The sequence below is a fragment of the Melanerpes formicivorus genome, unplaced genomic scaffold (genome assembly GCF_026170545.1).
Source record: "Melanerpes formicivorus ecotype bairdi unplaced genomic scaffold, bMelFor1.0.p_v2 SCAF_2, whole genome shotgun sequence".
NCBI lineage: Eukaryota > Metazoa > Chordata > Aves > Piciformes > Picidae > Melanerpes > Melanerpes formicivorus.
The window spans coordinates 37413047-37440904 of NW_027142354.1; the positions used below are offsets into that span (position 1 = coordinate 37413047).

At 40.6% G+C, this 27858-nt stretch overlaps 2 protein-coding genes across 13 annotated transcripts in view; one reads left to right on the top strand and one right to left on the bottom strand.

Moving 5' to 3' along the window:
• LOC137450321 (uncharacterized) overlaps positions 1–11353 on the bottom strand; it is a 46160-nt gene extending 34807 nt beyond the window's left edge. For 3 of the 5 annotated variants that reach the window (XM_068156747.1, XM_068156727.1, XM_068156709.1), the window contains exon 1: positions 11122–11353. In XM_068156747.1, coding sequence (XP_068012848.1) covers positions 11122–11300 — 179 coding nt within the window. In that variant the 5' untranslated portion in view covers positions 11301–11353. Of the gene's footprint in view, positions 1–6534; positions 6781–11121 lie in introns of those variants that run through there. The other 2 variants (XM_068156738.1, XM_068156718.1) reach the window with 2 other exon arrangements.
• RASGRP3 (RAS guanyl releasing protein 3) overlaps positions 1–27858 on the top strand; it is a 69977-nt gene that overhangs the window by 620 nt on the left and 41499 nt on the right. For 5 of the 8 annotated variants that reach the window (XM_068156639.1, XM_068156672.1, XM_068156681.1 and 2 more), the window contains exon 1: positions 13034–13106. The exons of 1 other annotated variant lie outside the window; for it this stretch is intronic. The gene's annotated coding sequence lies outside the window, so the exon portion shown is untranslated. Of the gene's footprint in view, positions 1–13033; positions 13107–13219; positions 13339–21081; positions 21195–27858 lie in introns of those variants that run through there. 2 more of the 8 variants (XM_068156656.1, XM_068156663.1) reach the window with 2 other exon arrangements.

Genomic DNA, 27858 nt, shown 5'->3' on the forward strand with positions numbered 1-27858 from the left:
CATTCATGAGGCATGTTTAGTGTCACAATTAAAGCCACAATTTAGCCACAATGAAAGCACCTACAAGTTTCCATAGTTTTAGAATTTATTGTGGCAGGCAATTTGTGTGTCTCTGTGTGCATGCATGTACACAAAAACATACTACATATGAGAATTGATACCTATCATTCCTTGTGATTTAGCATTTAAAAATCACATACCTACCGTTCTGAGGTCTAATTTAAACTGACAGTAAAATGAGTGGAAATTTTAAATCAGATTGTTTTCAGATACTGTATACAGAGTTAGACTATCATAACTGCATGTGTAAAATGCTCCATTTTAAGACATACTAGTGTACAGACAGTATTCATTTGTTAAATTAGCATTAAAAAGACAGACTTTTAAGGGGGAAAATTAAAAGTTATTTTCAGACTGTGTTTGATTTTGTCAATTTCCAAGATATTCTTTGCTCTTCTAACAAAGGAAACACCATTGTGATTTGAAAGGAGGAGGATGGAAACTGTAGAATACTAGATTCCGGGTTTTATAATTCTATTTATATCTTCTTTGAATGATCTATGAGGACAACTTTTGCATTAGCTTCCCTTCCCTCTATGCATATGTCAATCAGGTTATTCATGTGTTGTGCAGGCTTTGCTTCGGCTTAGTGTTTTATTGTAAAAAGTAGCTGGTAAGTAAAAAGGAAGTGTGATGTGTTGTTATTCTACTGCATCCCCCTAGGATGCTATTATGTTTAGAGTCTGTTATTGTGAAGATAGCAAGGCAGGATGTCACCCATGTAGGTGAAAAGCTGTGATAGGACAATTGTAAACAGCAGCAGTCAGCTGAAAATCCGATCCAGGGAGGTGCTAAGCAATTCCAAATAAGCATATAGTAGTAACTGCTCATAGAAAGGATCAGGCTCTTCTTTCTCTGATTTCTAAGTACTCTATTATTTACAGTAATTTTCATTTCCAAGAATGAAATGAATGCCCTGTGAAGAACAAAAATCCTGTAATGGAAGTAAAACTAGAAGCCCCTTAGACGGCAATTTGAGTAAACAGCTTAGCACACTCTTAGGTAACATTCCTTGCTTTCAATTTCAACAACTGATTGCCCTGGACAAAGACAGAAAACAAAAGAAAACAAAAGTTTTAACTTAAAAATTTAAGATTAAAATGTGTAACCACTGTTATATTTGATAAGCTTTTGTAAAACTCGTTGGGTGGAGAGCAGCAATGGAGGCAAATCTGCAGAGACAGTTACCGAAGCAAAGCAGCACGTCCATTTCTGCTGTTAAACAAATGCAATCGCGAGATGTCAGTTGTAAAGCTATTGCAGTACAACTGAACAGCAAACATGGGATCACTTGGATTTATTCAGGTCTGCAACACCCACCACAACAGTATTTTAAAAGCTCAGTATCACTGCATGAATGCAACCAGAGACCCTGGCTCAGCCAAAAGATGATAATTAGCAAATCAGCTAGTTACAATGGAATACAGAAAGAGGTGATAATATACTGATATACTCTCACATTTATCTGTGGTAAAGATATTACAGATGGCACTTGAAAATTGCCTCATTAATAATAAATATACATCTGTAAAGGAATTTCTCATGGAAGGCATGGATACGAATGCACTGAAGCCATGAAAGTCGTTTCCACCACTATGAACAGAGTATTTTCTTCTTAAGGACAAACCTACACCATGGGCTGCTGTTTCTTACTGTATGCTGTGGGAGGAACATGATAGTAGTTCGAACTACCCTACTCTTTCTTCAATCTCTTCACCCATTTTAGCATCTTGGACAGGCTCAAGCAACTCAGAATGGAGGAAAATTTGTTAGCAGTACAGCTAGTGGTGCTCACAAAATACTATTGTTACCAAATAAAACGGATTGTCTTTAAAAAAAACTGACTTAGAAATTAGTGCTAGGTTTTCCTTCTTCAAGAACTTAATACCAGTCTTTTTAAGCTTGTCTATGTAACTGCAAGAGTTAGCATAACCCTAGTTTAAAAAATGGCAACTGCTTCATATAGTCACATAATCACAGAAGTAGCATTTGGGAGGGGGGAGGAGGAACCACACACGTAAGATGATTTGTTGCAAAACTGTGAAAGTTCACAAGTTTATATGTTCAAAGTCTGCAGACCAAGAGCTTTGTCCTGAAGATACAATCATTCCAGAAGGCCTTAGAATGAAGCTTACAGCCCAGCACCTTATAAAATCTTACTACCTGCTAGGGTCTAACTACTTCACAGGAGATTCTTTGTACATAAACAAGTACATAAACACTTTTGAGTGTTCACAAGTAATAACAGAGTTGTAACTAAGGCTCTAAGCTAAAAATTAAATGAAATCATTTGATATACCAGAAGGAAGTGGAGGTTCACATGCTTTCTACCCTGCCATTATTCTGCCAGAAGATGTAAAGAAGTCTAGGGCTGTCAAATATTTTATTCAATTGTAACTACTGTGTGGGCAGTATGGGTCTGGCTCCAGGAAAGCCAAGTGACTAAAAGTAAAATCACATGACTCAAAAAATAATGCACTTTGGGTGAAAGACAAACCATGCCATGCTTTCATGCAAAGCTAGCTCACATTTAGTAGGATTTATTATTCCTCATGCAATTGCTCCAGTGTAAGTATCTTAATTTCTCCCTAAGCCCCTATTCCACTACACCATATGCTCTTACAAGGGAGCTTTGTCCTCCAAGTCAGAGTCAAGTCCACCAACATTACAGGGTAAAAAAAGGAGCAGAGGCTTAGAAGTACCAGGGTGGTTTTTGGGGGCAAAGCAACAATTTTTGAGAACATGTGTACAGTCTACAGTAGTCTCACTAAAAAAGAAGAACTGGTATGAAGGGAACACAAAAAGAAGCCCAGTTAAAACACAGCAAGAAATCAATGTTCAGTATTGGACAACATTAAAATAGCTCTACAAAGAGAAGCAGCTGCTCAACAGCACAAATGTCAGTGCTAAAAAAATAGTATCTTTGATAACATCTAAAAAAACCCAGCTTATAACTATGTGTTGAATAACATTCTGACTCATGCAAATGTTTATACAGGTGTTTAAATTTAAGCATATGAGTAGTCCCATTGATTTTAAGAAAAATTATTTCAACAGGCTGATAAATGTAAAGCCAGAGAGAGTCATTAGATCATCTAGTCCAACTTCAAACACAGTACATTCTTTTTATCATTCTTCTTGTCTGAAACCCAAAGGCTTGCCTGCTTACAGGCAACAGAACCATATGAATATAGTGTGTTCAAGAAAAAAGTTTAAGGGGAAAATTATGATGTTCTATGCGCATGAAGGGCAACTAACCACAGTGAGAACTGTTCATATTGACACAAATGCCTTCGTTCAAATGGGAATTAAATGTTTCATAGGCTTTGTACCATATTACTGCACAAGGGTGAAGGTCACAGTGTGTATGGAAGGCCAATTGTTTCTCCCAGAAGTCTATGTGCTATGAGAAAAAGACATTAGCTTTATTTTAGATGCTTTCCTACTCTTCTACTGGACTAGAGAAGCGCTATTGCATAAGCAAGGATGAATGAAAAAGCTACAAGTCAATCTTCATGCCAAAGTGCAGCTCTATGTTTTGCCTTTGGTTCTCTCACTTCCCACAGATCACGTGCATTGTACAAAATAAGCAGCAACCATTCAGAAGCAGATGAGACAAAGAACTGTTAATCAAATGGAGACACACAGCAAAAATGGAATTGCCACATCTCATGTGATCACTTGAACATACACAGGCAGCTTAAACAGGCTTGGTTGCAGCGGGGTGGGGGGGAGGGGGAGAGAGGTGGAGAGGTAGAAAAGAGAGAGAGAAAAGTGGGAGACTTGACCTGGAGCCTCCTTTACAAGGATCAGTAACAGTGGGGTTATTCTGTGTGAACATGCAACACCCAAACAATGTTGTGGATAGTTACACCCTACAGTCATAATGAAGTACAAAGGGAGGGGAAACACAAAAAACCTGTCTTGGAGTACAAGTTCACCTTGCCCACAATTCATATTCTGTTCCCAGGATTCAAAGATCTTTGACTACAAAGGATCTCCACATTGCAGCAGAATAGAGGAACTGGATTGTACAGCCTCCAGGACTTCTTTGAAAACACAGCTAAGGGAAACGTGATGTCCTGTGCTTTATGTGACTAAGAGCCTAAAGCCACTGAACCTGATACACGTTCCAAGTGACTGTATTCAGAGAACATCCTGAACAAAGTACAACTCCACTATATGACCAATATTTGTGCATAGCAAAATTTAAAATACAATAGGACACACTGGCTAAAGATTCCTTCAGTGAGCCTGCAAGTTCAGTAACCACACAGGCATCTTCACAAGAGAAAAGTTGTTTTAGAGAAGCATTCTTATCCTTATACTCTTCCTATTTCCACTGAGTTTCTCAGTTGGCAATTTTCTTGTTAACTTATCACAGTACTTACTGGGAAGCAAAGGTGTACCCTAGGGTAGGAAGAAACCTGCCCTAACTCTTGACAGCTGGGGGAAATGGCAAGCATATTTCAGTCCCTGGCTCTTCTGTAAACTCATTTTAGTAATATGTTAATTTCTGCACCAGATATCACCTCTGAAATGACCCTTCTCAGCCACTTGTTTAGTAATTGTTGCAGGCCAGTTTATTGCAGTGGTCCCCAAACAGACTCTTTGGACTGAAGCAACTGCACAATGCAACACACAGGCCTGCTGTAACAGTTCTCTGACATAGGAACACACACCTCCAAGAATATGAAAATATAAACAGGCCAGCCTGTTGCCAGCATTGCAAAGAAGGGATTCCACTTGGTCAAGAGACCAAAAAGGTAGTAAACAACCAGAGCAGCTACCATGTGATATAAAGTATTGTGGGTAGTCTGCTCTGCCAACAGGATTCAACCATATGCACAATAACTCAATTTGAGAGGGGGTTGGGGGAGGATAGGGATTTAATATCTTGCCAAGTTAACAGGTCTGGCATTGTCCCACTCATTAATTCACCATAGCTTGCATTGTAAAGCTATGGGTTGCTTCAGTTGGAGAGAACAAAAATTAATGCATACTGACATACAGATACAGGTCAGCATTCTTAGATCCTTTTATATCCTAACATACTTTATTTCTCCAACATTTAATTATTATTTTGGTATTTCATTATTATTAATTATTTCATTATTATTAATAATTAAATTATTATTAAATTATTATTAATGTCTTAATAATTTTATTATTACTTTCATTATTATTTATGTCATTATTATATAGTGAAATTAGTATTTCATGATTATTTTGGATTATCACCACAACACAATTATCTTGGAGAGACTGGAGACAAAGATAGATCTTCAAAAATCAGCTGGCTGATTTTTTGAAGGAAAACTGAAATAGCACTCCATCTCAACAAAACTATAAAGTCTTATAAATAATTTCAGAAATTAAAAGAGAAAGGGAGGGCAGTAAACTAATGCTGAATTCTTCCAAGCTGCTTGACCTTCCTCCCAGTCATGACTCGAAGCTTTTTTCTCTCTTAAAACAAGGAACCTCCATAGTGCTGTCATATAATGCTGTGGTTTTATACTGCAACACAGCCTATATGGAATTCTGGACAGAGTACATCATTTTATTGTAGTTCTAGTCTATTAATTTCACACCTATTCTATTAGAGTAGGAAGATTAATTAGTTGTAACTAAAAGCAGAAGCAATGTAAGAAAGCAAGTGGTGTCCTCCTACCATTAAAAACCATGAAACTGACAAATTAGAAACAAAGAAAGGCCCAGATTCAAACAAGTGTAATGAATCCAGTAGCTATAACCAGAGAGACCTTGGCTACAAAGGGCTCTGGCACACAAAAATAATAGGTGTTCAGAATATAATAAGCAAATCTCACGACTAATGAGCACAAAAGCAATGACCTCTCTCTTGTCTTTGCACTGGGTACTTACAGAGTGCATAGAAGGCACAGATGAACCCAAATTCACTCATCTCACAGCAAATTTGGAAGCGTGATCCCCAAGATGTTTGCATGCAATGCAGCAGATCTCAGAGAGGCTGCTGGATAACACAATCTGATAAACATGATGTGTGGTGGACTTAGTGGAGGCCCTGCTTGCCCGTTCTACCAGGTTAAGCATTTGTGATCCACGCCTCATTTTACAGCGCAAGCACAAGATTAGAGAGAGATTTTTTTTCTCAAGGGAGTGGTACGTTATTTTTTAGTATCTTGACCAAAACTGGTAAAAAAATTGTTCAGTTTTATACTTCCTAGGAAGAGGAAGGAAACAGGCTTGGCTTTCCCTCTCTTCTCTGGGTCTAGACTCCACTGTTGCACATCCTGTAAAGCCAATGAAAATGAACTATGTCAACCTGCAAGGTGGGATGTATTGCTTCAGGCTGATTTTCAAGTGCTCAGTACCAGCTTGTGCTGCCTCCCTGAGAGGAGACTGAATTACCAGAAGAAGAACCACTGTAACATCAGTCATGTCAACATGAACATCAAAATTAAGAAAACAGAGAAAATATTTTTCACCACTTACGCATAATGCAAAATTGGCAGAGTTATCTTCTCCCTGATGTCCATAGTGAGTGAAAAGCATGCTCAGAGGTGATTTATACAAGACATAGCTGAAAACAGTTGAGCTTACACTAGGAGAGACAAGTAAAATACAAAAAAATCCCAGAAAGCCAGGTACTTTCTATGAAACAGAAACAAATACATTATAAAACATATGTTCATTAACTTGAAACCTTTTTGTGTAACTACCATTCCACTTTGTGCCTGAGAGAGGATGGAATGAAGAGCTCCAAGAAAGTGCTGATGTCATACTTTTGGTCAATTGCAATCATTTGCATCAACTGTGGTGAAAAAAAATATGCTCACTGAAGATTTTTCAATGGTAAAGGAACTGCTGATTAGCTCAAACTTACTAGATGCAAAAAAGACAATAAAATTGAGAGCTGCTGTAATTCAGCACCAATGTCTCATCCTTGTTCAAGGATGACTGGAGAAACCTAGAAAACACATCTCTGCTAAATGCTCAGGTCTGTTTAGAAATGTGCAAGTTCAGAGCAATTAAGGTAGTATTGGGGAGGGAAATCTGCCTTTTTGACAGATTAGGTGTTTTGCTTGGTGGTGCTACTGCATCTAGGCCTAGAATTACAGGAAGATACTCTTCAAGATCTCATTCTGAAATCAGCATATTCCCCCCCCCGTGGAATATAACTATTCAATATAGTTGGTAACAGACAGTGAAGAGCTTTTTTTGCTTTGTTTCATTGGGATTTTTAAACAATCATTAATATATTGTTGGTGCTACAGAAGAAGTTACCACCTGCTTTGCCTGCATGGCACATTTTCACCCTATCCCTTAATAGAGGCAATGCCATTCAACTCCAGAATTCACAGTGCAGAACAACCTGCGCTTGTTAGTCCATCTCTGTGCTTCAGGGAATCCAAGTGAAAGTTTCTTATTTGTTTCTAAAAGAAAAAAAAAAGATAAAGTAATTCTGCTTCAATAACTGACAATGTGAAAGATGCATACACATTCACCTATCAGTTGCTTTGGATCAGTTATTTCATTAAATCCTGCTGCTTTCATAAAATTGGAAGTTGTGGTAGTCAGTGAGCAGCATTGTGGATAAACTCAGCAGCATGCAGTCTCATCATCAAACAGCTAAGAATCTACTAAACAAGAAAAAAGTTGCTGAAAGTGCTAAGAAATTTGAAACCAAAATGCTGGATACTGTTGGTCACTTGATTCCTATCAAGATACAAGGAATTCCTCAGCATGGTCTGTCCAAGCACCCCGACATCAAGGGATGTTTTTGATGCAATTCCATATTTGAAGACAATACACTGGATAAACAACAAATTTATTGCCTCACAAATACTTAAAATAACTTAAAATATGATGAGGGCATTAACGTTAATTGAGGGGATTGAGTCCATCATCAGTAAATTTACAGACACCAAGCTGGAGGCAGGTGTTGACCTGTTAGAGGGTAGAGAGGCTCTGCAGAGAGACCTCGACAGGCTGGACAGATGGGCAGAATCCAACAGCATGCGATTTAACACATCCAACTGGCACGTTCTACACATTGGCACCTTCACTGCACTTCCCTCCTCCTAACTCCAGAAACCTCTTCACTATATACCCCTGCATTCTAGAGATACTGCTTCTGGGTTTTCCACTATGCAGACCATAGTTGTTAGGACAAAACCAAGTGCCATCTGAAAGTTGGAAGATGGCCAGAAGATGAGCAGGAGCCTCTCTGGAACATGGCATTAGAAGACCTAATTTGATGATAGCTTCTCAGCTTTTGCTTTCTTAACCATAACATAAATATTGAGTATACCCTTGGGTACAAAAAAGGGAAGCATACAGTGCATTTGCAGTACTCCTGTGCCCCCTAGAGCACCATATTGAAGAACTGCTAGGGATATAAAGCAGCCTATAGACATTCAAAACTGGTTTAATGTAGAGTAAGGTTGAGAGATTTATGTACAATATTTTCAGCAATTTTTTTTTCCATTATGTCCTTCAGATGCCCTTTAGCTGGCAGCTTAGTGTAAGAGCTGTTGGACTATTTGTAGCAGACTTTTAAAATCACATTTAGGTATTTATAAAACAGCCTGTCTAGTGAAGGCTTCCATGGTCTGCTTTCTGTGGCACTGAGGTAGCCCAGCAAACCAGGCACAGAATCAAAGCACTGATGTCCAGATAAGCTCTTTATCAGTGATCAATTTATAAATTATTTCACCTACAAATACATAAGCAAGACATAGCCAAGTATGTCTAAAAATGGAAGAGAAACAATAGTTAAAAATAAGCCCATGAAATAAAACTCTCCCATAGTAAGGAAAGACTCTGGATACATCAATCCAGCATTGATAAAAGCAATCTCAAAGTGAACAAAAAAAAAAAAAGAGGCAACTCTTCCATACTTAAGTCCTTTCCAACTTTTCTAAAAGCTCTCTATACTATTTGACATTAAATTCTTAACTTTACATACCCCCTATCACAACTGTATTCAATTTTTGTATCTGAGAAATACATGTTAATATCTTAGTTATTATTGGAGGCAACAATGTCCACAGAGAAAAATGTACCCTTTTCACTCTAGTGCTGAGTTGTTTTCTCAGGGAAAGTTAGCAATGCACTGTGTAACAAACCACAAAGACGTTGTCATACAGGAGATACTATCTGATGTATTTAAAAACCAAACATTTATTCATGCTGCCTGCATTAGCTGTTAGGCCACACCTTGAGTACTGCATCCAGTTCTGGGCCCCTCAGTTTAAGAAGGACATCGAGACATGTGAACATGTCCAGAGAAGGGCAACGAGGCTGGTGAGAGGCCTTGAACACAAGCCCTATGAGGAGAGGCTGAGGGAGCTGGGGTTGTTTAGCCTGGAGAAGAGGAGGCTCAGGGGAGACTTTATTGCTGTCTACAATTACCTGAAGGGTGGTTGTGGCCAGGAGGAAGTTGGTCTCTTCTCTCAAGCAACCAGCTCCAGAACAAGAGGACACAGTCTCAAGCTGCACCAGGGGAAGTTTAATCTCGAGGTGAAGAGAAAATTCTTCACTGAGTCATTAGCCATTGGAATGTGCTGCCCAGGGAGGTGGTGGAGTCACCATCCCTGGAGGTGTTCAAGAGGGGATTGGATGTGGCACTTGGTGCCATGGTTTAGTCATGAGGTCTGTGGTGCAGGTTGGACTTGATGATCTCTGAGGTCTCTTCCAACCTTGGTGATTTGGTGATTCTTCTCATTGTTCTTACAAAATAAAAATAATAATAAAAAAAAACTCCACAAATTTTTGCTGTTTTTCAGGATTTACACTCATTTTTTTCCCCTCTGTTCTGTTTAATGATGATTTAAATTGATCCATGTAGGATGAGGAAGTGATAAACATTTCCCTGAATAAAACCCAAACTGCGTTTATGGCATATTTTACTGAGTCATTAAAAAAAAATCATATATTTGTTTACTCATTTCAGAAAATACAGAGGACTGTTTTCCTTTTAAGGAGTGTAATCCAAGTGGAACATTGCCATTCAGTCATTATCAACAAATTATGTTCCTATATGGAGCATGACTACCAAATGAAAATGGGCAGCTGTTTAGTGCAGAGTGACATGTGTTCCACTCAATCACATTTTCTTCAGTATCAGCAGGGAGTAATTTTGTTACAAAGTCTGTAGAGAAATTCAGGATTCATCTTAAAGCTGCATATAAAATTTTGTTACACTTGATCTCACAGGAAAATGGCATTTAACAAAGATAACTCATTTGGTCAATGGGCCATGCCCTAAAGCACAGGGGACTCTTTCTCCTTTCTCTGAATTAGACCTGTTCGTTTACACCCAGCTCTGTGTGCCCATGGCCAGGGTCTGCAGGAGCTTCCAACTCTGCAGGGGCAGCTCAGTCCCTCTTAAGTATCCTCAATGTAAATTAACTTATTCCTCATGGAATAGGTCTCACTTTCAAATTTAGCTTTTCCAATCTCCTCTATGCCCATTGTAAAGCCTCAACAGCTCAGAAGACCTTAGGGTTACAAAGCCCCCACGCACTAGTGCAGCCTGAAAGGCCTGATTAAAGCTCTCAAAGAAGCTTGAGGAGGCCTCTTCAATGCGGCCTCCGAGGACTGCCAAAAGTAGTAACTCATAACACGTTGCCAAGGCCGACTGTGCACTGCGACAAACTGGTGTTACACACCTGTAGCAAATAGCTGCTGTTTGCCTAGCCTTTAGCCTACTACTCCAGAAGCATTCTGGAATATTACCTGATCCAGTGTGAGGTGTCCCTGCTCACGGCAGGGTGGTTGGAACTAGATGATCCTTGAGGTACCTTCCAACCCTGACAATTCCATGATTCCTCCTCGCACTACACCTACCCAATTTGCCAATGCAGAACAGAGACCTGGCATCATATTATCTCTGGTCTCCGAGATAAGGGGGTCTGAAGCGCCTACAGCGAGGACCTGAGTCCGCTGGGGCTGCTGTGGGGCCTCCCCGCAGCGCCTTTCAGGCTCACCGCCGGCCACTAGCACCCTTGGCCCAGCCGGCGCAGGGTGCCCCTCAGCCGCGGCCGATCAAGCTTCTGTCCGCTGCCCTTTTCGTACCTGGTGCGCTGCTTCTGCGCTTTGAACGTCCGGTCGAAAGGGCGAATTCTCTTGAGGAGTACCGCAGCCGAGCGCTTTGTGCTGCCCTCTGTGAGGGTCCTAACAGCGCCAACGGGCGGGGCGCGCACCAGCGGCTCTGCCCCAACACCGGGGAGAGGACGCAGGCTGCCGCCCTGCATTCATCCTCACGGGGAAAACCAGGAGCAAGCCTCCCCCGTCCGTACCAGCAGACTTTCAGCTGATGCTTTCTTCTCACGTGTTAGTTGTTTACATACGCTAACAAGCTGTGAGTGCAGAGGCAGATGAGGGCAAATAAGACATTAAAACCATCACCAAAGGAAAGTTACAGGTGTGGGGGACTGGCAGGACGCGTCTCACTGGGGCTCCGGCTGTGGGTGCTGGGGACACCCTTATCTCCCAGGTTACCCACGAGGTCCTCTATGGGGCTGAGTACCCCCATGTCTGCCTGGGTTATGTAACACAGGAGTTTTTTTCCTATGAAAACTTGTCAAAGAAACTCAGTGCCTTCCCGGTGATAACGCGGACAAGAGCCCCCCACAAAACGCATGAGCAAATAGCACGAGGGCTCCAGGCTGTGCTGGCAGCAATGATGGCTGCATAGTTTCATAACCATGTGTGAATTTATGTAACATGAAGAACTGAGTAAGGTCAAAGCACGCAACCTGAGTTACCTTTTTTGTTTTTCCTCCTCAGTACTAGCGCTTTGCAGACTTTCATTGGTTTATGCCAGCTAGATATGCTGTCATAGTTTAATACTTTTAACAATAGGCATCTGCCTCTGGGCAATTCCTTGAGCTTGTTCAGTTGCAATTGCAGTGATATTAGTACAGGTTGTATTTCAGAAAAAAATGACCTCTTTGTAATCCAGTGAGAATGTGTGCTCTTGGATTGCTTACCAAACAATAAAATGCCATAACCACATCCTGAGGTATGGCAATTGCCTGTGTCCTGTCAGTCTCTTCAGTAAATTACCACAAGGGTTTTAGCAGAGTATGTCCTTTAAGTGGAATGGGAACTAAGAAGTCCAGAAAACATTCTGCATCTCACCCTCCAAGTCCCATTGCCAGTATGCCTTAAATACCCAAATATCTTTAATTAGATACAGACTCTAAGATGAATTTCAGTAATGTATGGCCACATATCACCATGGAAAATTCCATCAGAATCTGTTAATTTCTTGATTTCAGTGTTTCTCCTTCATTTGTCCTACATCTGGGAACATGGGCATAAGGATGCTTTTGTTTCCTGTTTTGTTCTCTGTGTTTAGACTAATAGTCCTCACCTCAAAAGAACTGTCATCATCTGAGTAGACAATGTCTGGCACAATGCAGCCCCATAATCTGTGCTGCAAAAATTAATGTGATCTCAGATATTAATAAAGCACTCATCACTCTACTATCCGAACACAAAAGGTAATAATATTGCCCCTGAAGTACAACTAATTGCCAGAAGGGGGATTTTTCACATATTTGGCATGATCTATGAAGTGGCCTCATCTCAAAGATGCTACAATGTCACAGCATTTTCAATTATCCTGTTGCTGGTGGTTTAAGTTCTTAGATTTAAACGCACTAAATTGTGACATCAGAAACAAACGTGAAACAATCAACAGGGATGTATTTAATTTTCCATTTGTGCTGCCCCTCCTGTCGATTAAGGTTTGTCTTATGCTTGGTGTTACTCATTTAAGGAAAAAAAAAGTTAGGGAGCACATAGCGCCAGTTCCTGCCAAATGCTTTAGCAAAGGCTGCTGTTATGAAAAGGATTTTCTAATAAGGGGAATAATGATCTTCAGATTCTGACCTCCTGGCACAGTACTGAGATTTATCAGGAGGGGCATGTGACTGGTTAAGACACACAGCCCCAGCTTGAAGGAAACAGCTGCTCATTTCATGCTTTAGCACTTGGCAGCTGGACAAGGAAGGGTGATGTTTGTGCTGAATACCTCTGCAGAATCAAGTACAGTAAGTGATTTTCCCTGTTTCTGTGGGTTGGTTTGTTGTTTGTTTTGGTTTGGTTTTTCCCAAACTGCCACTGCTTCCCTATTTTCATCCTAGACCTTTTGCAAAAACACTTAAGGGTGACGTGTATGTTTGTCACTTCATTGACAAGCAGTCATTCACGCTCAAAACGCCTCTATTTTTCTGACCTGTGATTAGCAACAACGTTGGTTTTGCTCACACGGGAACAAGACAGGTATGGTGTTTTGCTCTCATGCTAGCTGGGGAGGGAAAACAGTGTTTATTTACTCCGATGATGGAGTGAAAAGGTTGTTTATGATTTACTTATTTTCCTTTCTCTTTAGAGCTAGTAAACAGGTAATGATGCAACTCAAGTATAGAGCGATTTTAGTATGTGGCTTAAAATACTCATGTAAAGAATTGACAGAGGTACTCCCTCAAAGCAGTGTGATTGATCTGAAGAAAGTTATTTGTAACTGGTTGCTTTTTAGAGGTGAATGCAGAGATTAATTATTTTTTTAAAAGAAAAAGGTAGAAAGAGAGAAATACAGGAAGACAGTGGAGATGCACTGATTAAGATATAATTGAGTCATTCTAGACAATAATACGTAATTACAATCTGAAGATTGAAAAAAACCAACCAACCAACCAACCAAAAACATTTAAAAAAACACCAGAGAGTGTCATAGATGTCTCCAAGTTTTTTATTTTATTTATTTATTGATGTATTTTTAAATGTTTTTGCTTCATGAATGATTGATTGTCCAATCTGACAATTTATGGCTTTTAAACACTAGAATTGGAGTGTAGGATATACATAAAAGAATTTTTGATCATTTTTTTAATGTAGAGATGAATTAGGTTTTTGGAGGAAGACTTAGGAGGAATAGAAACAAATTAATAGGTGATGGAGCTTGATAAGTGGTGAGAACAAGGGATGCCAGTTGCTTCGGAGAAGGTTAGAGAGGGGCAGAGGTAGAGAGCTGTGGGGATCGTGTTGAGGAAAGTGTACATCAAATCAAAAAGCCTAAATTTCAGAACAGGACCTAGGGTAAACTCTGGCAGTTTTAGTGATCCATCTGGTTGCTTCTTTAAAGATAGTTCAAAACATCATTGTTATTCAAAGTCTTCTGATGTAAGAAAGACAAATGTTATGTATCTCTCCCTGGAAACTTGTCTTTTTCTTTTAAGCCATAGTTTATGACTTTGCTGGTTAATTGGAAATTTTATAGGAGAATATCAATCAGTTTCAATTGTTCACAAACTCAGAAGTCTGTCTGGCTTCCTGCCGGTTTGTGTTTCCCAGGGTAGAATCCTTTTGAACCAACTGAAGTACTGTGCTTACACTGCAGCCCTCCCATGCAGATGGCGTGCAGTGCCATGAACGTAGCAGGCCTGAGGGGCTGCAAAGTGCCTGGCTTTGCATTCAGGAGCCCCTAGTTCCCCAGGAACGGTGGCTACAGTGGGGCCCCTCAAGAGTCTGTCTAGGTCTCCATCCCAAGTGGCACAGGAAGAATAACTGTTCCACTCTCACCTCTTTGTTCTTATCCCAGAATAGCTTTTTTTTTTCCCCCACCATTATAGGAATTCTAAATTTTGAATAAGACTATACCACAGTGTGCTTGTTTCCAGATGTTGTATCTTATGTTTGTGATGAATATTCTCTATTAAGCAAACTGCTTTGTCAGACAAAAACAACTGCTGAAGGGTCATGCTTTAGACTTAAGTTAATTCCAAAATCCACCAGAAAATAAGTAGAAGCTCAGACCATTCCTGATTTTATTCCTGGACATTCCTGGGAAGTAAATGTAGTATAAAAAGAAACTACTGATGGTTGCACAGTAAACATTAGAGAACTGTACTGCTGATCTCTCTCCTTCAGGCAATAATGTCTGAGAACACCTTGTCCCAGAAGTCACTGAACTGTCTCAAAGAAATGTGGTCAGACAGCTCAGTTTTGTGTTTCAATAATTATTAAGGTAATTTATAATTAAGGAGAATAACTCATCACTTGGACCTGCAAAGGTTAAGGTAAACACCCCTACATTATTTACAGCTTATAGCTGGTCATTGCTGTGTCTTATTTTGAATTAAATTCAAGATTGTAACTAGATTTTTTAATCTTCTGTCCAAAAAAATAAATAAAACTTGATAAACACTACAAGATTCTCAGGGGTGCAGTTTTTTCAGTTCTCATCACCAACCTGTTTTAGTAGGGACATTCACCCTTAAACAGACACTATACTTTTGAGAAACTAGTGTTGCAGTCTTCAGGGTCTCCTTACTTTGTGGCTTTTCTAATTAATTCCAACTGTTACTGCAGCACTAGTCACAGAATACCACTGGAACACACCCTGATTTTTGTGCTGGAGCAGAAGACACATGTTACCACCACTCTTTTATTTTATGATATCCTCATCTTGCAAAAACACATGCTCAGGGTTTTTTTTAATATACCCACCCCTCCATGATGTTCATATTAGTCAAGGCAGGTCTGCATAGGCATGACGTACATGAATTAAATTCCAGCATCTTTTGTTTGAGGAAGTCCTCAGCCATTGCACATCCCACTGATGCATCTCCACAAGCTCCAGTACCCAATAGAAATTGTTCATACAGGATTTTTTTTTTTTTAACTACATAGTAGAGGAGATTCAGTAACAGCATGACCATTGCTGTCTCTCTGCAGAAGCTCAGTGCATGCTCATATCACTGAGAGCTTTGGGAGGTTCCTGTTAAATCCTTTTCTCTTTACTCTGAGACAGCCTTACAGCTCTCTGAATATTTCTGTGCTATACCAAAACATCTAGATGGAGATTAACCATAATTTTGCCAGGCCCTCTCTCTACTTGAAAATGCCTTTATACAGTGAAGCCACTCCCAAGAAGTTCCTGAATAAAGAAAGGAAGCTACTTTTAAAAATAGTGAAGGGGCAATTGTGTGGTTTTCCTTTTTTCCATAAGCTGTCCAGTCCTGGCTACAGAACATTTGTACAGGTACTATAAACAGCTTGCACAGAATGTTTTCTGTTAACATAACACTTTTCACTGCTAAATTTGATAAACTTGTTGGTCCTTTCTTTTTAAGTCAGGACTGGCAACGTCTTATACCTGAGTGTTTGAACAAACAACATGAAATAATTTCTCAGGTTTTCTGTTTTTTCTCTCGTGCATTGCTTTTCTCTGTGTTTTGGGTTTGTTTTGGTTGGGTGGTCAGGGTTTTGTTTGCTTCTTTTGGTTTTAGTGTGGTCTGTTGTGGGTTTTTTCCTCATTTCAATGTGAATAGACAGTACCTTTTCATTAATAAATTTCCTTGTTGCTATAACATAAAATTACGTTAGAAGCATTGGGACAGAGGGGAACCTTTCTCTTAGAAAGAAGGTTAAATAATATCAGCTACAAGCACAACAATATTTTTAAAATAGACTTGATGAGTCCAGTTCAGCTACAATGAATAATCTTGCAAATGCATAGGTATTTGCTGAGCTGAACTCATGATTGGTTCCATCAGAAAGTTCAGCTTACCTCTAAGTGTGTATGGGGTCAGGATCACAGCACAGGCCTGTGGAAATACCCATACAACTGGTGTTTACACCTCAGCCGAAAATACAGTTGCCCCTGGGAATTACTCTGGTTGTTTTGTCGGCCATCTGCTATCTCACTTCTCTGAATAACTGCTCCCTTTACTGCAGTGTCCTCTGACCACATTCAGATAGGTGAAATAGTTTGATTCTCTCTGCCCTGTGCTCTCCCACTCGTGATTTATGTATATTCTGGAGTATTCAAGAATCTGCCAGGCATAATAATCTGTACAAAATCAGTGAAACCTGAGTTATTCTTGTTCAGTTACTAAGAATGATATATAGAATCATAGAATCAGTCAGGGTTGGAAGGGACCACAAGGATCATCTAGTTCCAACCCCCCTGCCATGGGCAGGGACACCTCACACTAGGTCAGGCTGGCCAGAGCCTCATCCAGCCTGGGCTTAAACACCTCCAGGGATGGGGCCTCAACCACCTCAGTAGCTAATATATATATTGATATTATATGTTAGGTATGTCAATACATTTCCATATACAACTCCTTCGACTACTGCTAAAATTGCCTCTTGTTTAAACCCCTACTGTGGAAACAGAAACACCACTCAGAGTAGTGGTGGGCTTGCACAAGAAGGTCCAAAGTGTCGGAAGTGTATGCTGAAACAGGATCTCCAAGATGAACAAAGACTTTCCATTCCTTTTGAAGTATAGTTTGCTTTGCATTCTTGAAACAGTTTGATGATTGTCAGTGTAGAAATTAGTGTTAGAGTCTAATATTTAAGTCAGTAATACATAGTATGGTCAAACAGATTGAATGGGACTTACATTGGATGTATTTGCATGCTTGTTAAACATGTTGACAAGGCTGCCTTTCACACATGACCCAAGGTTGTAGATATTCTTTGTCATAATGCTATATTCTTTTTTGTATTATTTAAAAAGATCTCACCAAATTGGCTTTTCTTAATCTGAAACAGCATTATTACAGATAGGCTTCCATTCATAACCCACACTTAGGTCCATAATCTTGGTGCTTGTTTATATGGCATGCGTTATCAAATTAGAATCAGAGATTGTGCTGGGTTTGAAGGCACCCTTAAAGATCATCTTGTCCAATTCCCCTGCAGTCAGCAGGGATGTCTTTACCTAGATCAGGTTGCTCAGGGTCCCATCAAGTTTGACCTTGAATCTGTCCATCACATCTCTGGGTAACTTGCTTCAGTATTTCACTACCCTCATTGTGAAGATCTTCCTCCTTATGTATAACCTAAATCTACTCCATTCTAGTTTAAAACCATTACCACTCACTAGAAGCCCTTCTAAAGAGTCCCTCCCCAGCCTTTCTGTAGGTCCTCTTCAAATATTGAAATGCTGCTATATGGTGTCTCCAGAGTCTTCTCTTTTCCAAGATGAATAACCCCAACTCTCATGGCCTGTCTTCATAAGAGAGGTGTTACAGGCCTCTGATCATCTTCATGAGCCTCCTCACATCCTTCCTATTTTGAGGACTCCAGAGCTGGACTCAGTACTCTTTGTGAGGTCTCATCAGAGCAGAGTAGAGTGGCAGAATCACCTCTCTCAATCCACTGGTCATGTTTCTTTTGATGCAGCCCAGGATGTGATTTGTCCTTTGGGTTGCAAGTGCACACTGCTGGCTCATGTCTAACTTAACTACCAGTACCCCCAAGTCCTTTTCTGCAAGACTGCTCTCAATCTCATCATCCCCCAGCCTGTATTGATATTGAGGATTGCCTCCACCCAGGTGCAGGACCTTTGCCTTATTGATCCTCATGAGGTTCACATGGGCCCACTTTTCTACACAGTCTGGATTTCTCTGGATGACATCCCATTCTTCAATCTTATCAATCGCTTCACTGAGCTTCGTATCATCTGCAAACTTGCTGAGGATGAACTCAATCTTGCTTTCTGTGTCATGAGTGAAGATATTGAACAGCATTGGTCCCAATACAGACCCCTGAAGGATACCACTAGTCACCCATCTCCATTTGGACATAGAGCCATTGACCACTATCCTTGGTATGAAGTCATCCAACCAATTCCTTACCCACTGAACTGTCGACTCATCAAATCCACATCACTCAAGTTTAGAGAGAAAAATGTAGAGGGCTGTGTCAAAGGCTTTACAGAAGTCCAGATAGATGACATCCATTGGTCTTCTCTTGACCACTGATGTAGTCATTTCATTGTAGAAAGCCACTAGGTTAGTGATGCAGTACTTGGCTTTGGTGAAGCTGGCTGTCTTGAATCACATCCCTGTCCTTCATGTACTTTAGTATACTTTCTAGGAGAATCTGATCTTCCTGGACACAGAGGTGAGGCTGACTGGCTGGTGATTTCCAGGGTCCTTTTCTCTACCCTTTCCAAAAATTAGCACAATATTTCCCTTCTTCCAGTCACCAGAGACTTCACCTGACTACCATGACTTTTTAAATTTCATGGAGTTTATCATGGAGCTGCTTGTTTTGCAGCGCCCCAGTGTTTGAACCCAGAGCTTGTTTGGAAATTTCTGATCTTGCTAGGGGGAAGTTAAAACAAGCAGTTTATGCAAATATGTGATTGATTACTGGTGGGGCAAATTACATCAGAAAATCTTTGCTTGACTCAATTTACTGTCTGAATGCATAGTGATTTTTGTCATCTGAATCAGAATAACCATGACATTTGAGCCTTATCACACTGTTCATGAAATAGCTTCCTTAAAAGACTAATAATAATCTCCTCCGCTAAAGAGGTCTTGCTTCTTCAGCTTGCTTACTCATGCTCTGCTTTACCAAATTCATGAACACATACTTCCTGGAACAGCTGCCACCCTTCCTAAAACTCTTGGTTTCCAGGCCCTGCCCTAATGACTATCTGTATATTTTTATCTTAAGTAGGCGTTGGGGGAAGAACTACAATTCACTTTTTTTTCCTCTACTTCTTGAGTGAGTGCTCTTCCCTTTAAGTTACATGGGCATACTCTTTCTTGCTTTCTCTCTCCAACCCAAAGACACTTTATTATTTCATTTAATATTATTATATATTGTTATATTTTTATTTTTTCATTTAATATTACTTCATTTCATTGATGTTTTGGGGCTGTCAAATCTGCTTTGTGGTCTCAGCCAAAACAGTGAGAGATTTACTGTCTCTCCTCTAATGTGAAGAATTGATTCTGTATCTCTCACATCTTTAAGGAGTATTCAGAAGTCTTGTGTAAAAAAACATCATGGCTGCACCTATCTAGTATGGCAGTTATGTGCTAAGTGTGACCAGTGGATGCCTAATACAGGTAAGACAGAGGCATTTCTGATGTACTAATCCCAAAAGGATTTAGGACTGACCTAAGCAGTGTTGCCCTTAATGTTGCTGACTCTGAGAGGCTTCTCAAAGCCTACTATTGGTCATTTAGGTACTTTAATATTGAAACCAGAAAAAGGTTAAAAGCCCTTAGGCAGTCACCTTGTGAGGCGAAGAGATGAGAAATGAGAATCACATCCCCTGAGATCAGGCCCAGAAAGTGATAGGGAGACAGAATTTGGGTGCTTAATCCTTCTTTTGGTTCTAGTTCTCTGCTCACACTGTGGAATCAAAATAAGAGGTGGTTTTTCATATTAGTATATCTCAAGCAATGGTTCTTTTGCCATTTGCTTCATGTCTGTGTTTCAAAACCTGGGGGTTTTGGTTTTGTTTTGGCTTGTTTTTTTGTAGTTCTTGCACTGCTGTAACAATATGGATTTGGAAATTGGTGTAAACACTGCAAGGTGTTTTGAAAACTTGACTGCAATAGCAGTCAGTCTTTCAATGCTGAATACCGGGGGAAGAAAAACAAGTTCCTAAGCCACTCTCTCTGCTTCTAAATCACGATCTTACTAACACCTCCTGCCCTTTAATTTCCTCCCCTTACTTGTTTTTTTTTTCTTTTTGCTTCATGCTAGATTTGCCATGTAGCTGCAGGATTTTTTATTCTCTTTTTTAATCATTGAGTTAAGCAGACCCTTCAAAAAATTCTGATATGCCCCTTAAATTTGATAAATATATGCTAAGGAGTAAGTAGTTGTGAGTTTTCTCTATAAACACAAATCAAGCAGGCTAAGACTAATCTGGTAAGTGTCTTCCAAGTTACTTCTGGGAGTGATGTGAGGTATTTAGGATGGCCTGAACCAGCCATTGCAGAGGTGTTACACTAGCAATTAACTGAAGAGGTTTTATTCACACAGCCAAAAAAAGTACTTATCATAGAATCATAGAATCAATAAGGTTGGAAGAGACCTCAGAGATCAAGTCCAACCTGTCACCCAAGACCTCATGACTACTAAACCATGGCACCAAGTGCCACGTCCAATCCCCTCTCGAACACCTCCAGGGATGGTGACTCCACCACCTCCCTGCCAGCCCATTCCAATGGCTAACAACTCTCTCTGTGAAGAACTTTCTCCTCACCTTGAGCCTGAACCTCCCCTGGCACAGCTTGAGACTGTGTCCTCTTGTTCTTGCTGCTGATTGCCTGGGAGAAGAGACCAACACCTTCCTGGCTACAACCTCCCTTCAGGTAGTTGTAGACAGAAATAATGACGAAGTACTTGTTACAGCAACTGCAGATTGTCTTCATATCTTACTCTTACAGGCAGAAAATACAGGTTACGCTACAAATTCATGACCTTTAGAGAATTACAGCGTAGTATATGAAGACATGAGCATTGCAAACTTAACCAATGGGTTTTGGTAATCTTAGTTTCTCTGAAGTCCTGTTGTAGCAATGTGTTCTGTGGTTGTGGAAGTGGGATATTTGTGTAGCTGCAGCCCTGTGTTAAAGATTTTTTTTTTCCCTACAATAAATATTTAACTACCAAAATAATATTAGCAAACTAAAGATCAAAGTTACTTGTTTAATGTATTAGTTATTAAGGCTGGACCTGTAATGTGCTTTTTCTCTTTTCTTATTTGAGAGAGATATTTTTGCACTGCTCCTTCCCCCCCCTCCCCCCCCCCCCCCCTTTTGCTGTTCTGTGTATTTTTTTAGATATCACCTTCTTCAGATGGGCTTGTGTTTGAAGTCCTTTGATGAGAAATTTCTGTGTTGCCACTATTCTTTCTAAAGAAGGCAGCTAACTTGTTGGCCGCAAACTCTCTTATTGTTAGGAAGGGACGTAGCTATTAATAAAACTCACTCTGCTCCAAAAACTTGGATTTAGGAATCAACTGTGGTGACGTGTTTCTCATATCCTGTCCTCTGTAGTCTTATATTACAAACAGTATGGGGGTTTGCTGTGTGTCTTCATAAGGTCATACTAACCAGTATGTATTGCTTAGTAGACTGTTTAGTACAGAAACAAGTTTAGTCAGCTGACTGATGACTGCTTTGTTACCTCTGAAAAAGTGCAAAATCTAATCATACAAGCTAGAAAGAGCAAATAATCTCTTCCTTGCTCTTCTCTGTTGTAGACCTACAAGTCTCTGAACTGGCTTAAGAAACACTGTATGCCTGTGTTTAAAATACTGTCTTTGCATCATTAAGAAATCTGAAGCTGCCATCATTCCACCCATTTTCCCAAAGAAAACTCATAGGAAATAATTAGATGTAAGGAACTTCTTGCATATTTGGATGTCCAGCACCTGGTGACAAAATTTCACAAAGAAAAGATGTTGAATCTCTCCTGACCTCCAGGCTGTGTTTTCACTCTACCAACTTTTTTGCACACTTACTTGCCTGTGAGTTGTGAGTCATCAGTTGCTTCTGTGAGTGCAAAACATTGCACTGCACAATGCAGGCATCCTTGCTTCATGCAAGTGCAATAGACAGAAATTTGCATGAGTTCCTGGGATTACACAGCAGGTCTGTCTATTGTCGTGTGTGTCTGACAGTGTTTTCTAGAGTACCATTTTAATTTGCATCTCTCTTTATAGAGTAACTGCTCTCACACAAACGAGAAGCTGCCACCAGGGAGAGAAGAGTTGTTAGCCATTAGCAACTGGTGCAGTCTATCTCCTTGTCTGACACCTGTTAGCACATCTGTGGGGAAATAGCAGTTGTGTGTGAACCATTTTCTACATTCATCAAACAAAGGAAGACTCCATTAGAAATGCACTATTACAGTCATGAGCAAAGGGAGACAAAGTTCTGTTCAGCCCCTCTGTCCTTTTAACTCTGTCTTGCTCCATCTCAGACATCCAGTTTCCTATTACTTAAGTCTCTGAAAACCTCTTCCTGCCTTTATTGTTTTGCCAGTTGCTGCCTTCAATTTACTGCACTGATAAGTACTTCCCAGGCTGTAAATGTGTAGTCAAGATATTTCTAAAGCCAATTCATGTTTTGATTGTAGTCACAGGGGGAAAGGTCAGCAACTAAGCTGCTCTCACTATATGAGAAAGGCCACTCCTCACACCAGGATAGGTATAGGTTGTTAATTCATGTGGACACGTGAGGTAATGTATGGGATAACAGAGTCAAGACTCCCTATGGGTAAAGTCTTCCTTTCTCTCTTACTTTTAACTTAATGCATTCTGGGTAATTGTACTTGCCTTGACCAGTGAAAGACGGAAATAAGATGTCATCATGATAGTGTATGGAATAACTCAAGGATGTATGGAGTTACACTTACAGAGGCTAATGCCAACATGGTAGACTGAGGAAACAAATATAACATTGAATGGACAGAGATGAACTATGGTAGATAACCAGTTCCATAAAATGCTACAATTACAACTGAGAATTCCAGCTTTGTTGTTTTAACAAATCCTGTTATGAAGTTACCCATTATTTTAGAGGGTTTATAAGTGAGGAAATCTGGGGGGGGGAGGTATCATCATCTTGTACTTTTGCAGAAAGTGGTAAGAATGCTGAACAAAATGCTGTCTAGGCAGCTCAAGCATTAACCAAGTGGCTTTCTGATTATTGAAAGCCACTTGATCCTCATTAGTTCTGTGAGCTTCTCTTTTATGTTAGGTCAACATCTATTGTACCTAATATATTTATTTAGGAACTTCTACAAGGCATTGTGTGGCTCTGAGCTAATAGTTAGGCAGTGCATATGAGTGCATCTATATGTCTACTTGATTTCTTACCTATTGTCCTATTCATTTTCCTTATTTTCCTACAGAAGAGTAGATGTCTAGGTCCCAAAATAGTTTATAACACTCTTCTGTGTTAACTGGGTAACCTACATTAACCTAAAAGTAGATCTGTATCTCAGTGGACTCTTCTCTCAAAATTAAGTGTAATGAAATACATTTTGACAATCTGTAACTAGCAAACTTCTGTGCTAAAGGAACAAATGCTTATCCCCTAGAAGTTCTGTTGGATGTAAATAGTGAAGTTTTGGCAGCAGAGGAGCTGCAGGCTTGCTCTCCTCTGTAGGAGGGAGCCAGGGGCTACCCTGTATTGGAGACAGCTACTTTCAGCTGTCATTGCAAAGGATCCATCACAGACCACCACTGAGCTGATGGCACCTCTGTAAAAACATATTTTAAAAAAAGGCAGAAAAGGCCAAAGGAGAGGGAACACAGAGGGAAGATGGTAATGGAGAGGAGAAGGGAAGAACAGAAGGAGTAACAAGGTCAGAGAACAAGGAGGTGCTTTGTGGCAAAGCAGATGCTTTCCTGAAGGGACTGTGGCTTATGGATAAGCCCCTGGCAGAACAGTACACATCTGAAAGGATTGTGTCCTGTAAAGGACTCATGCTAGAGCACAGGACAAGAGTGAGAAAGAAGAAGCAGCAAAGGGAAACTGCTGTGTACTTACCCTGACCTCTTGCACTGCTTGTTGCCTCACCAAAGGGACTGCATGCAACCTCCAGCAATAACGAGGGGGGAGGAGAGGTGTCTGAAGTGAAGCTGAGCCTAGGAATGCAAGGAGAACGGTATTTTAATGTTTGTCTTCTTTGTCTCTCAATACTCAAATCAGTAATTTAATATTTATATTATTTGGCAGTAAATTAAATTTTGCAGAGATTACTCTGGGCTGGGGTATGCAAATGAAAGGAGTTGGTGAAACTTTATCCCATGCAGTCTGTAAAGCTGTGGAGCCACAACATCCCCTGGGCAGTATCTGTTGTTAACATGAGGTTTGGCTTAGCCATCCACCAGCAGCATGCAATTAATGATCTTCCTGTCTTCTCCTATGCTCAGACATGGATGTCCCACTCTGTGGAATGTCTTTTTAATCCAGAAAAATAGTGAAATAAAGTAATAAAAGGCAGACAGTTACTCTGGTTTGTTGTGTAACTACACTTACTGGAGGTAAGAGAGAAAGTCAGGAGGAAGGAAGACTCTCCTTTAGTCAAGAAGGTCTGGGTAAATCGCCTAGACAAGCTGCATACCTACAAATCCATGGACCCCAATGAGGTCCACCCACAAGTGTTGAAGGAGCTAGCTAAGGTTATTGCTAAGCAACTCCCCATCATTTGTGAAAGGTCATAGAGAGCAGAGGAGGCGTGTGAGGATTGGAGGAAAGCCAAAGTCACCTCAATATTCATAAAGGGCAAGAAGGAGGACACAGGAGACTACAAGCCAGAGTGCTTCACCTCCATCTGTGGTAAGGTGATGGAACAGCTTCTTCTGGAGGTCACCTTTAAGCATGGAAAGGGAAAAAAAAGATTACCAACAGTAGTCAGCATGGATTTACAAAGGAGAAATCATGCTTTACCAGATTGATAGTCTCCTGTGATGGTGTGACTAGCTGGATAAGTGAGGAGATGAGGGTAGATGGGTGTTGTCTACCTTGACTTCAGCAAGGCTTTTGATACTGTCTGCCATAACATGCTTCTAGGTAAGCTTTTATATGAGTTCCTAGCGAGGTGGATTGAGAGCTGGCTGAATGACAGAGCATAGAGGGTTGTGATCAGCAGCGTGAACTTCTAGTTGGAGGCTTGTGGCTAGTGGTATTCCCCAGGGGTCAGTACTGGTCCAATCTGTTCAACATATCCATCAATAACTTGGATGAAGGAAGAGAGTGTAGTCTCAACAAGTTTGCTGATGGTACAAAACTGGGAGGAGTTGCTGACACACCAGGAGGCTGTGCACAGGCTGGAGAGTCAGGCAGAAGTGAGCCTCATGAAGTTCAGCAAGGCAGGTGCAAATTCCTGCACCTGGGGAGGAATAACTCTATGAACCAGGACAGGTAAGGGGTTGACCTGCTGGAAAGCTGCTCTGTCCTCTGGAGAAGGACCTGGAAGTGCTAGTGGACAAATTCACTATGAACCAGTAATGTACTCTCGTGGCAAAGAAGGCTAGTGATATCCTTGGGGTCATTAAGAAGAGTGTGGCCAGCAGGTCAAGGGAGGTTCTCTTTCCACCTTTACTTTGCCCTGGTGAGGCCACACCTGGAGCATTGTGTCCAGTTCTGGGCTCTCCAGTTCAAGAGTGACAGGGAACTGCTGGAAAGTATCCAACAGAGAGCCATGAGGATGATCAGGGGACTGGAGCATCTCTCTTATGAGGAGAGGCTGAGAAATCTGGGACTCTTTAGCCTGGAAAAGAGAAGACTGAGATATATACACACACACATGTAGAAAAATATCTAAAGGATAAAGGTCATGACAATGCAGGTGGGCTCTTTTCAATAGTGGCCAGTGATAGAACAAGGGTCAACAGGTACAAACTAGAATACAGGAAGTCTCACTTGAACTTAAGGGGAAACTTCTTTACTTTGAAGGTGACAGAGCACTGGAACAGGCTGCCTAGAGAGGTTGTGGAGTCTCCTTCTCCGGAGAATTTCAAGATCTGTCTGGTTCCTGTGCAAGCTGATCTAAGTGTACCTTCATTAGCAAGGGGGCTGAACTAGGTGATCTCCAGAGGTCTCTTCCAACCCCTACCATTCTGTAATTCCATGGTACTTTCTGAAGAGCAGTATCAAAGGTGAATGAGTAGTAATGAGTCACATCATATGAGCCCAAGACTCTAATATTTCATTTTTATTCCACTCCTGCCCCCAGCAAGACTTGTATCTTGCATTCATGGAGCAGTGTCACAATCTCTCCCTTGTTCTGTGTCCTTGCTCCACATGATAAGCATTGTCAGTAATCCAAATGTGCCATCCTGCAGCCAGCTAATGGTTGAGGTCATGGACTGGGATAGAAGTGGTGGCATTAGGCTGCCTGACAGGCCAACATCACTGTCCTTTTCTGCCTGGCACAGCTTTGGGACACGTCAGACACTGGAGAAATCTGAACACATACATCACTTGCTCAAAGTTTCTGAAAAATGCACTTGTACATACTGCAGTAAATACACTGGTACTGACCCCCTGCAAGAAACATTTGACTGCTTGGAGAGGAAAACCTTCAGGAACTCCACGTTAGGCATCTGAAGAGCCACGCTGACCTGAGTCCAAACATATGTCTCAATTGCACCTGTGCAGGTAAAGGTGCAGCCTTATGCATCCCAGCTGAGATTCTTATCATGGTAATCACACTCATATCTGTGGAGACTGATCACACAAAAAGGCCTCATTGCAAGACCCTCCACTACATCTACAGGGCATCAGATGAATTCTGTCCTGAAGAGCTTGCCCTGAACAGGAGCAAGACAGGATAAAAGAAACAGATAGCAAGGGAAGTTACCCATAAACTTTCTTGTGAGACTTTCCTCTTGACTTCTTTTTCTGCCTACTGCTACTGATTCTCTTTACCCATCCAGCTGCTCACAATTAGCACCTTTTCTCTGGCAGCCAGGTAGAAGCCCTTTAATGCAAGCATTCAGTGGTGTGTTGTGTTGACTTGTAGCAGGAGATGAGGGGAGGTCTGGCTTATTTAAATCCCCAAGAATGTCCTAACCTTGTCAAGAATATGAGTCTTCTGTGTGCAGGCCTCTAGAGGGTTTATGGATAAACTGAGATCCATAGAGGAGCCTGTGTGTCAAAGCAGAACAGTTTGCGTCTGGCTCTACTTATTGTCCCAAAGTAGAAGTAAAACAGCTCCCTTCTAATTAATGGGGGAAAATACTAGATGTACATTTACTTCAGCTTGGGTAAAAACCTGTTTAAATTTTGTTTAGCTAAATAAATATTACTCTGAATGTGAAATTCAAGCCTATTTAAGTCCAACTTAATGGTTTATCTTGCGCCTGTAACTGATAGAGCTTGTTTGAAATCCATGTGAAAGTGCCCACACAGGGATTTGTGCTGGCTTGACATATTAGTATTATTCAAAATGCTGTAATTTGTAGGTGTGGACCTCCAGCAGTAAAAGTGATGTCTTTTGGTTTTACTAATTACAGTA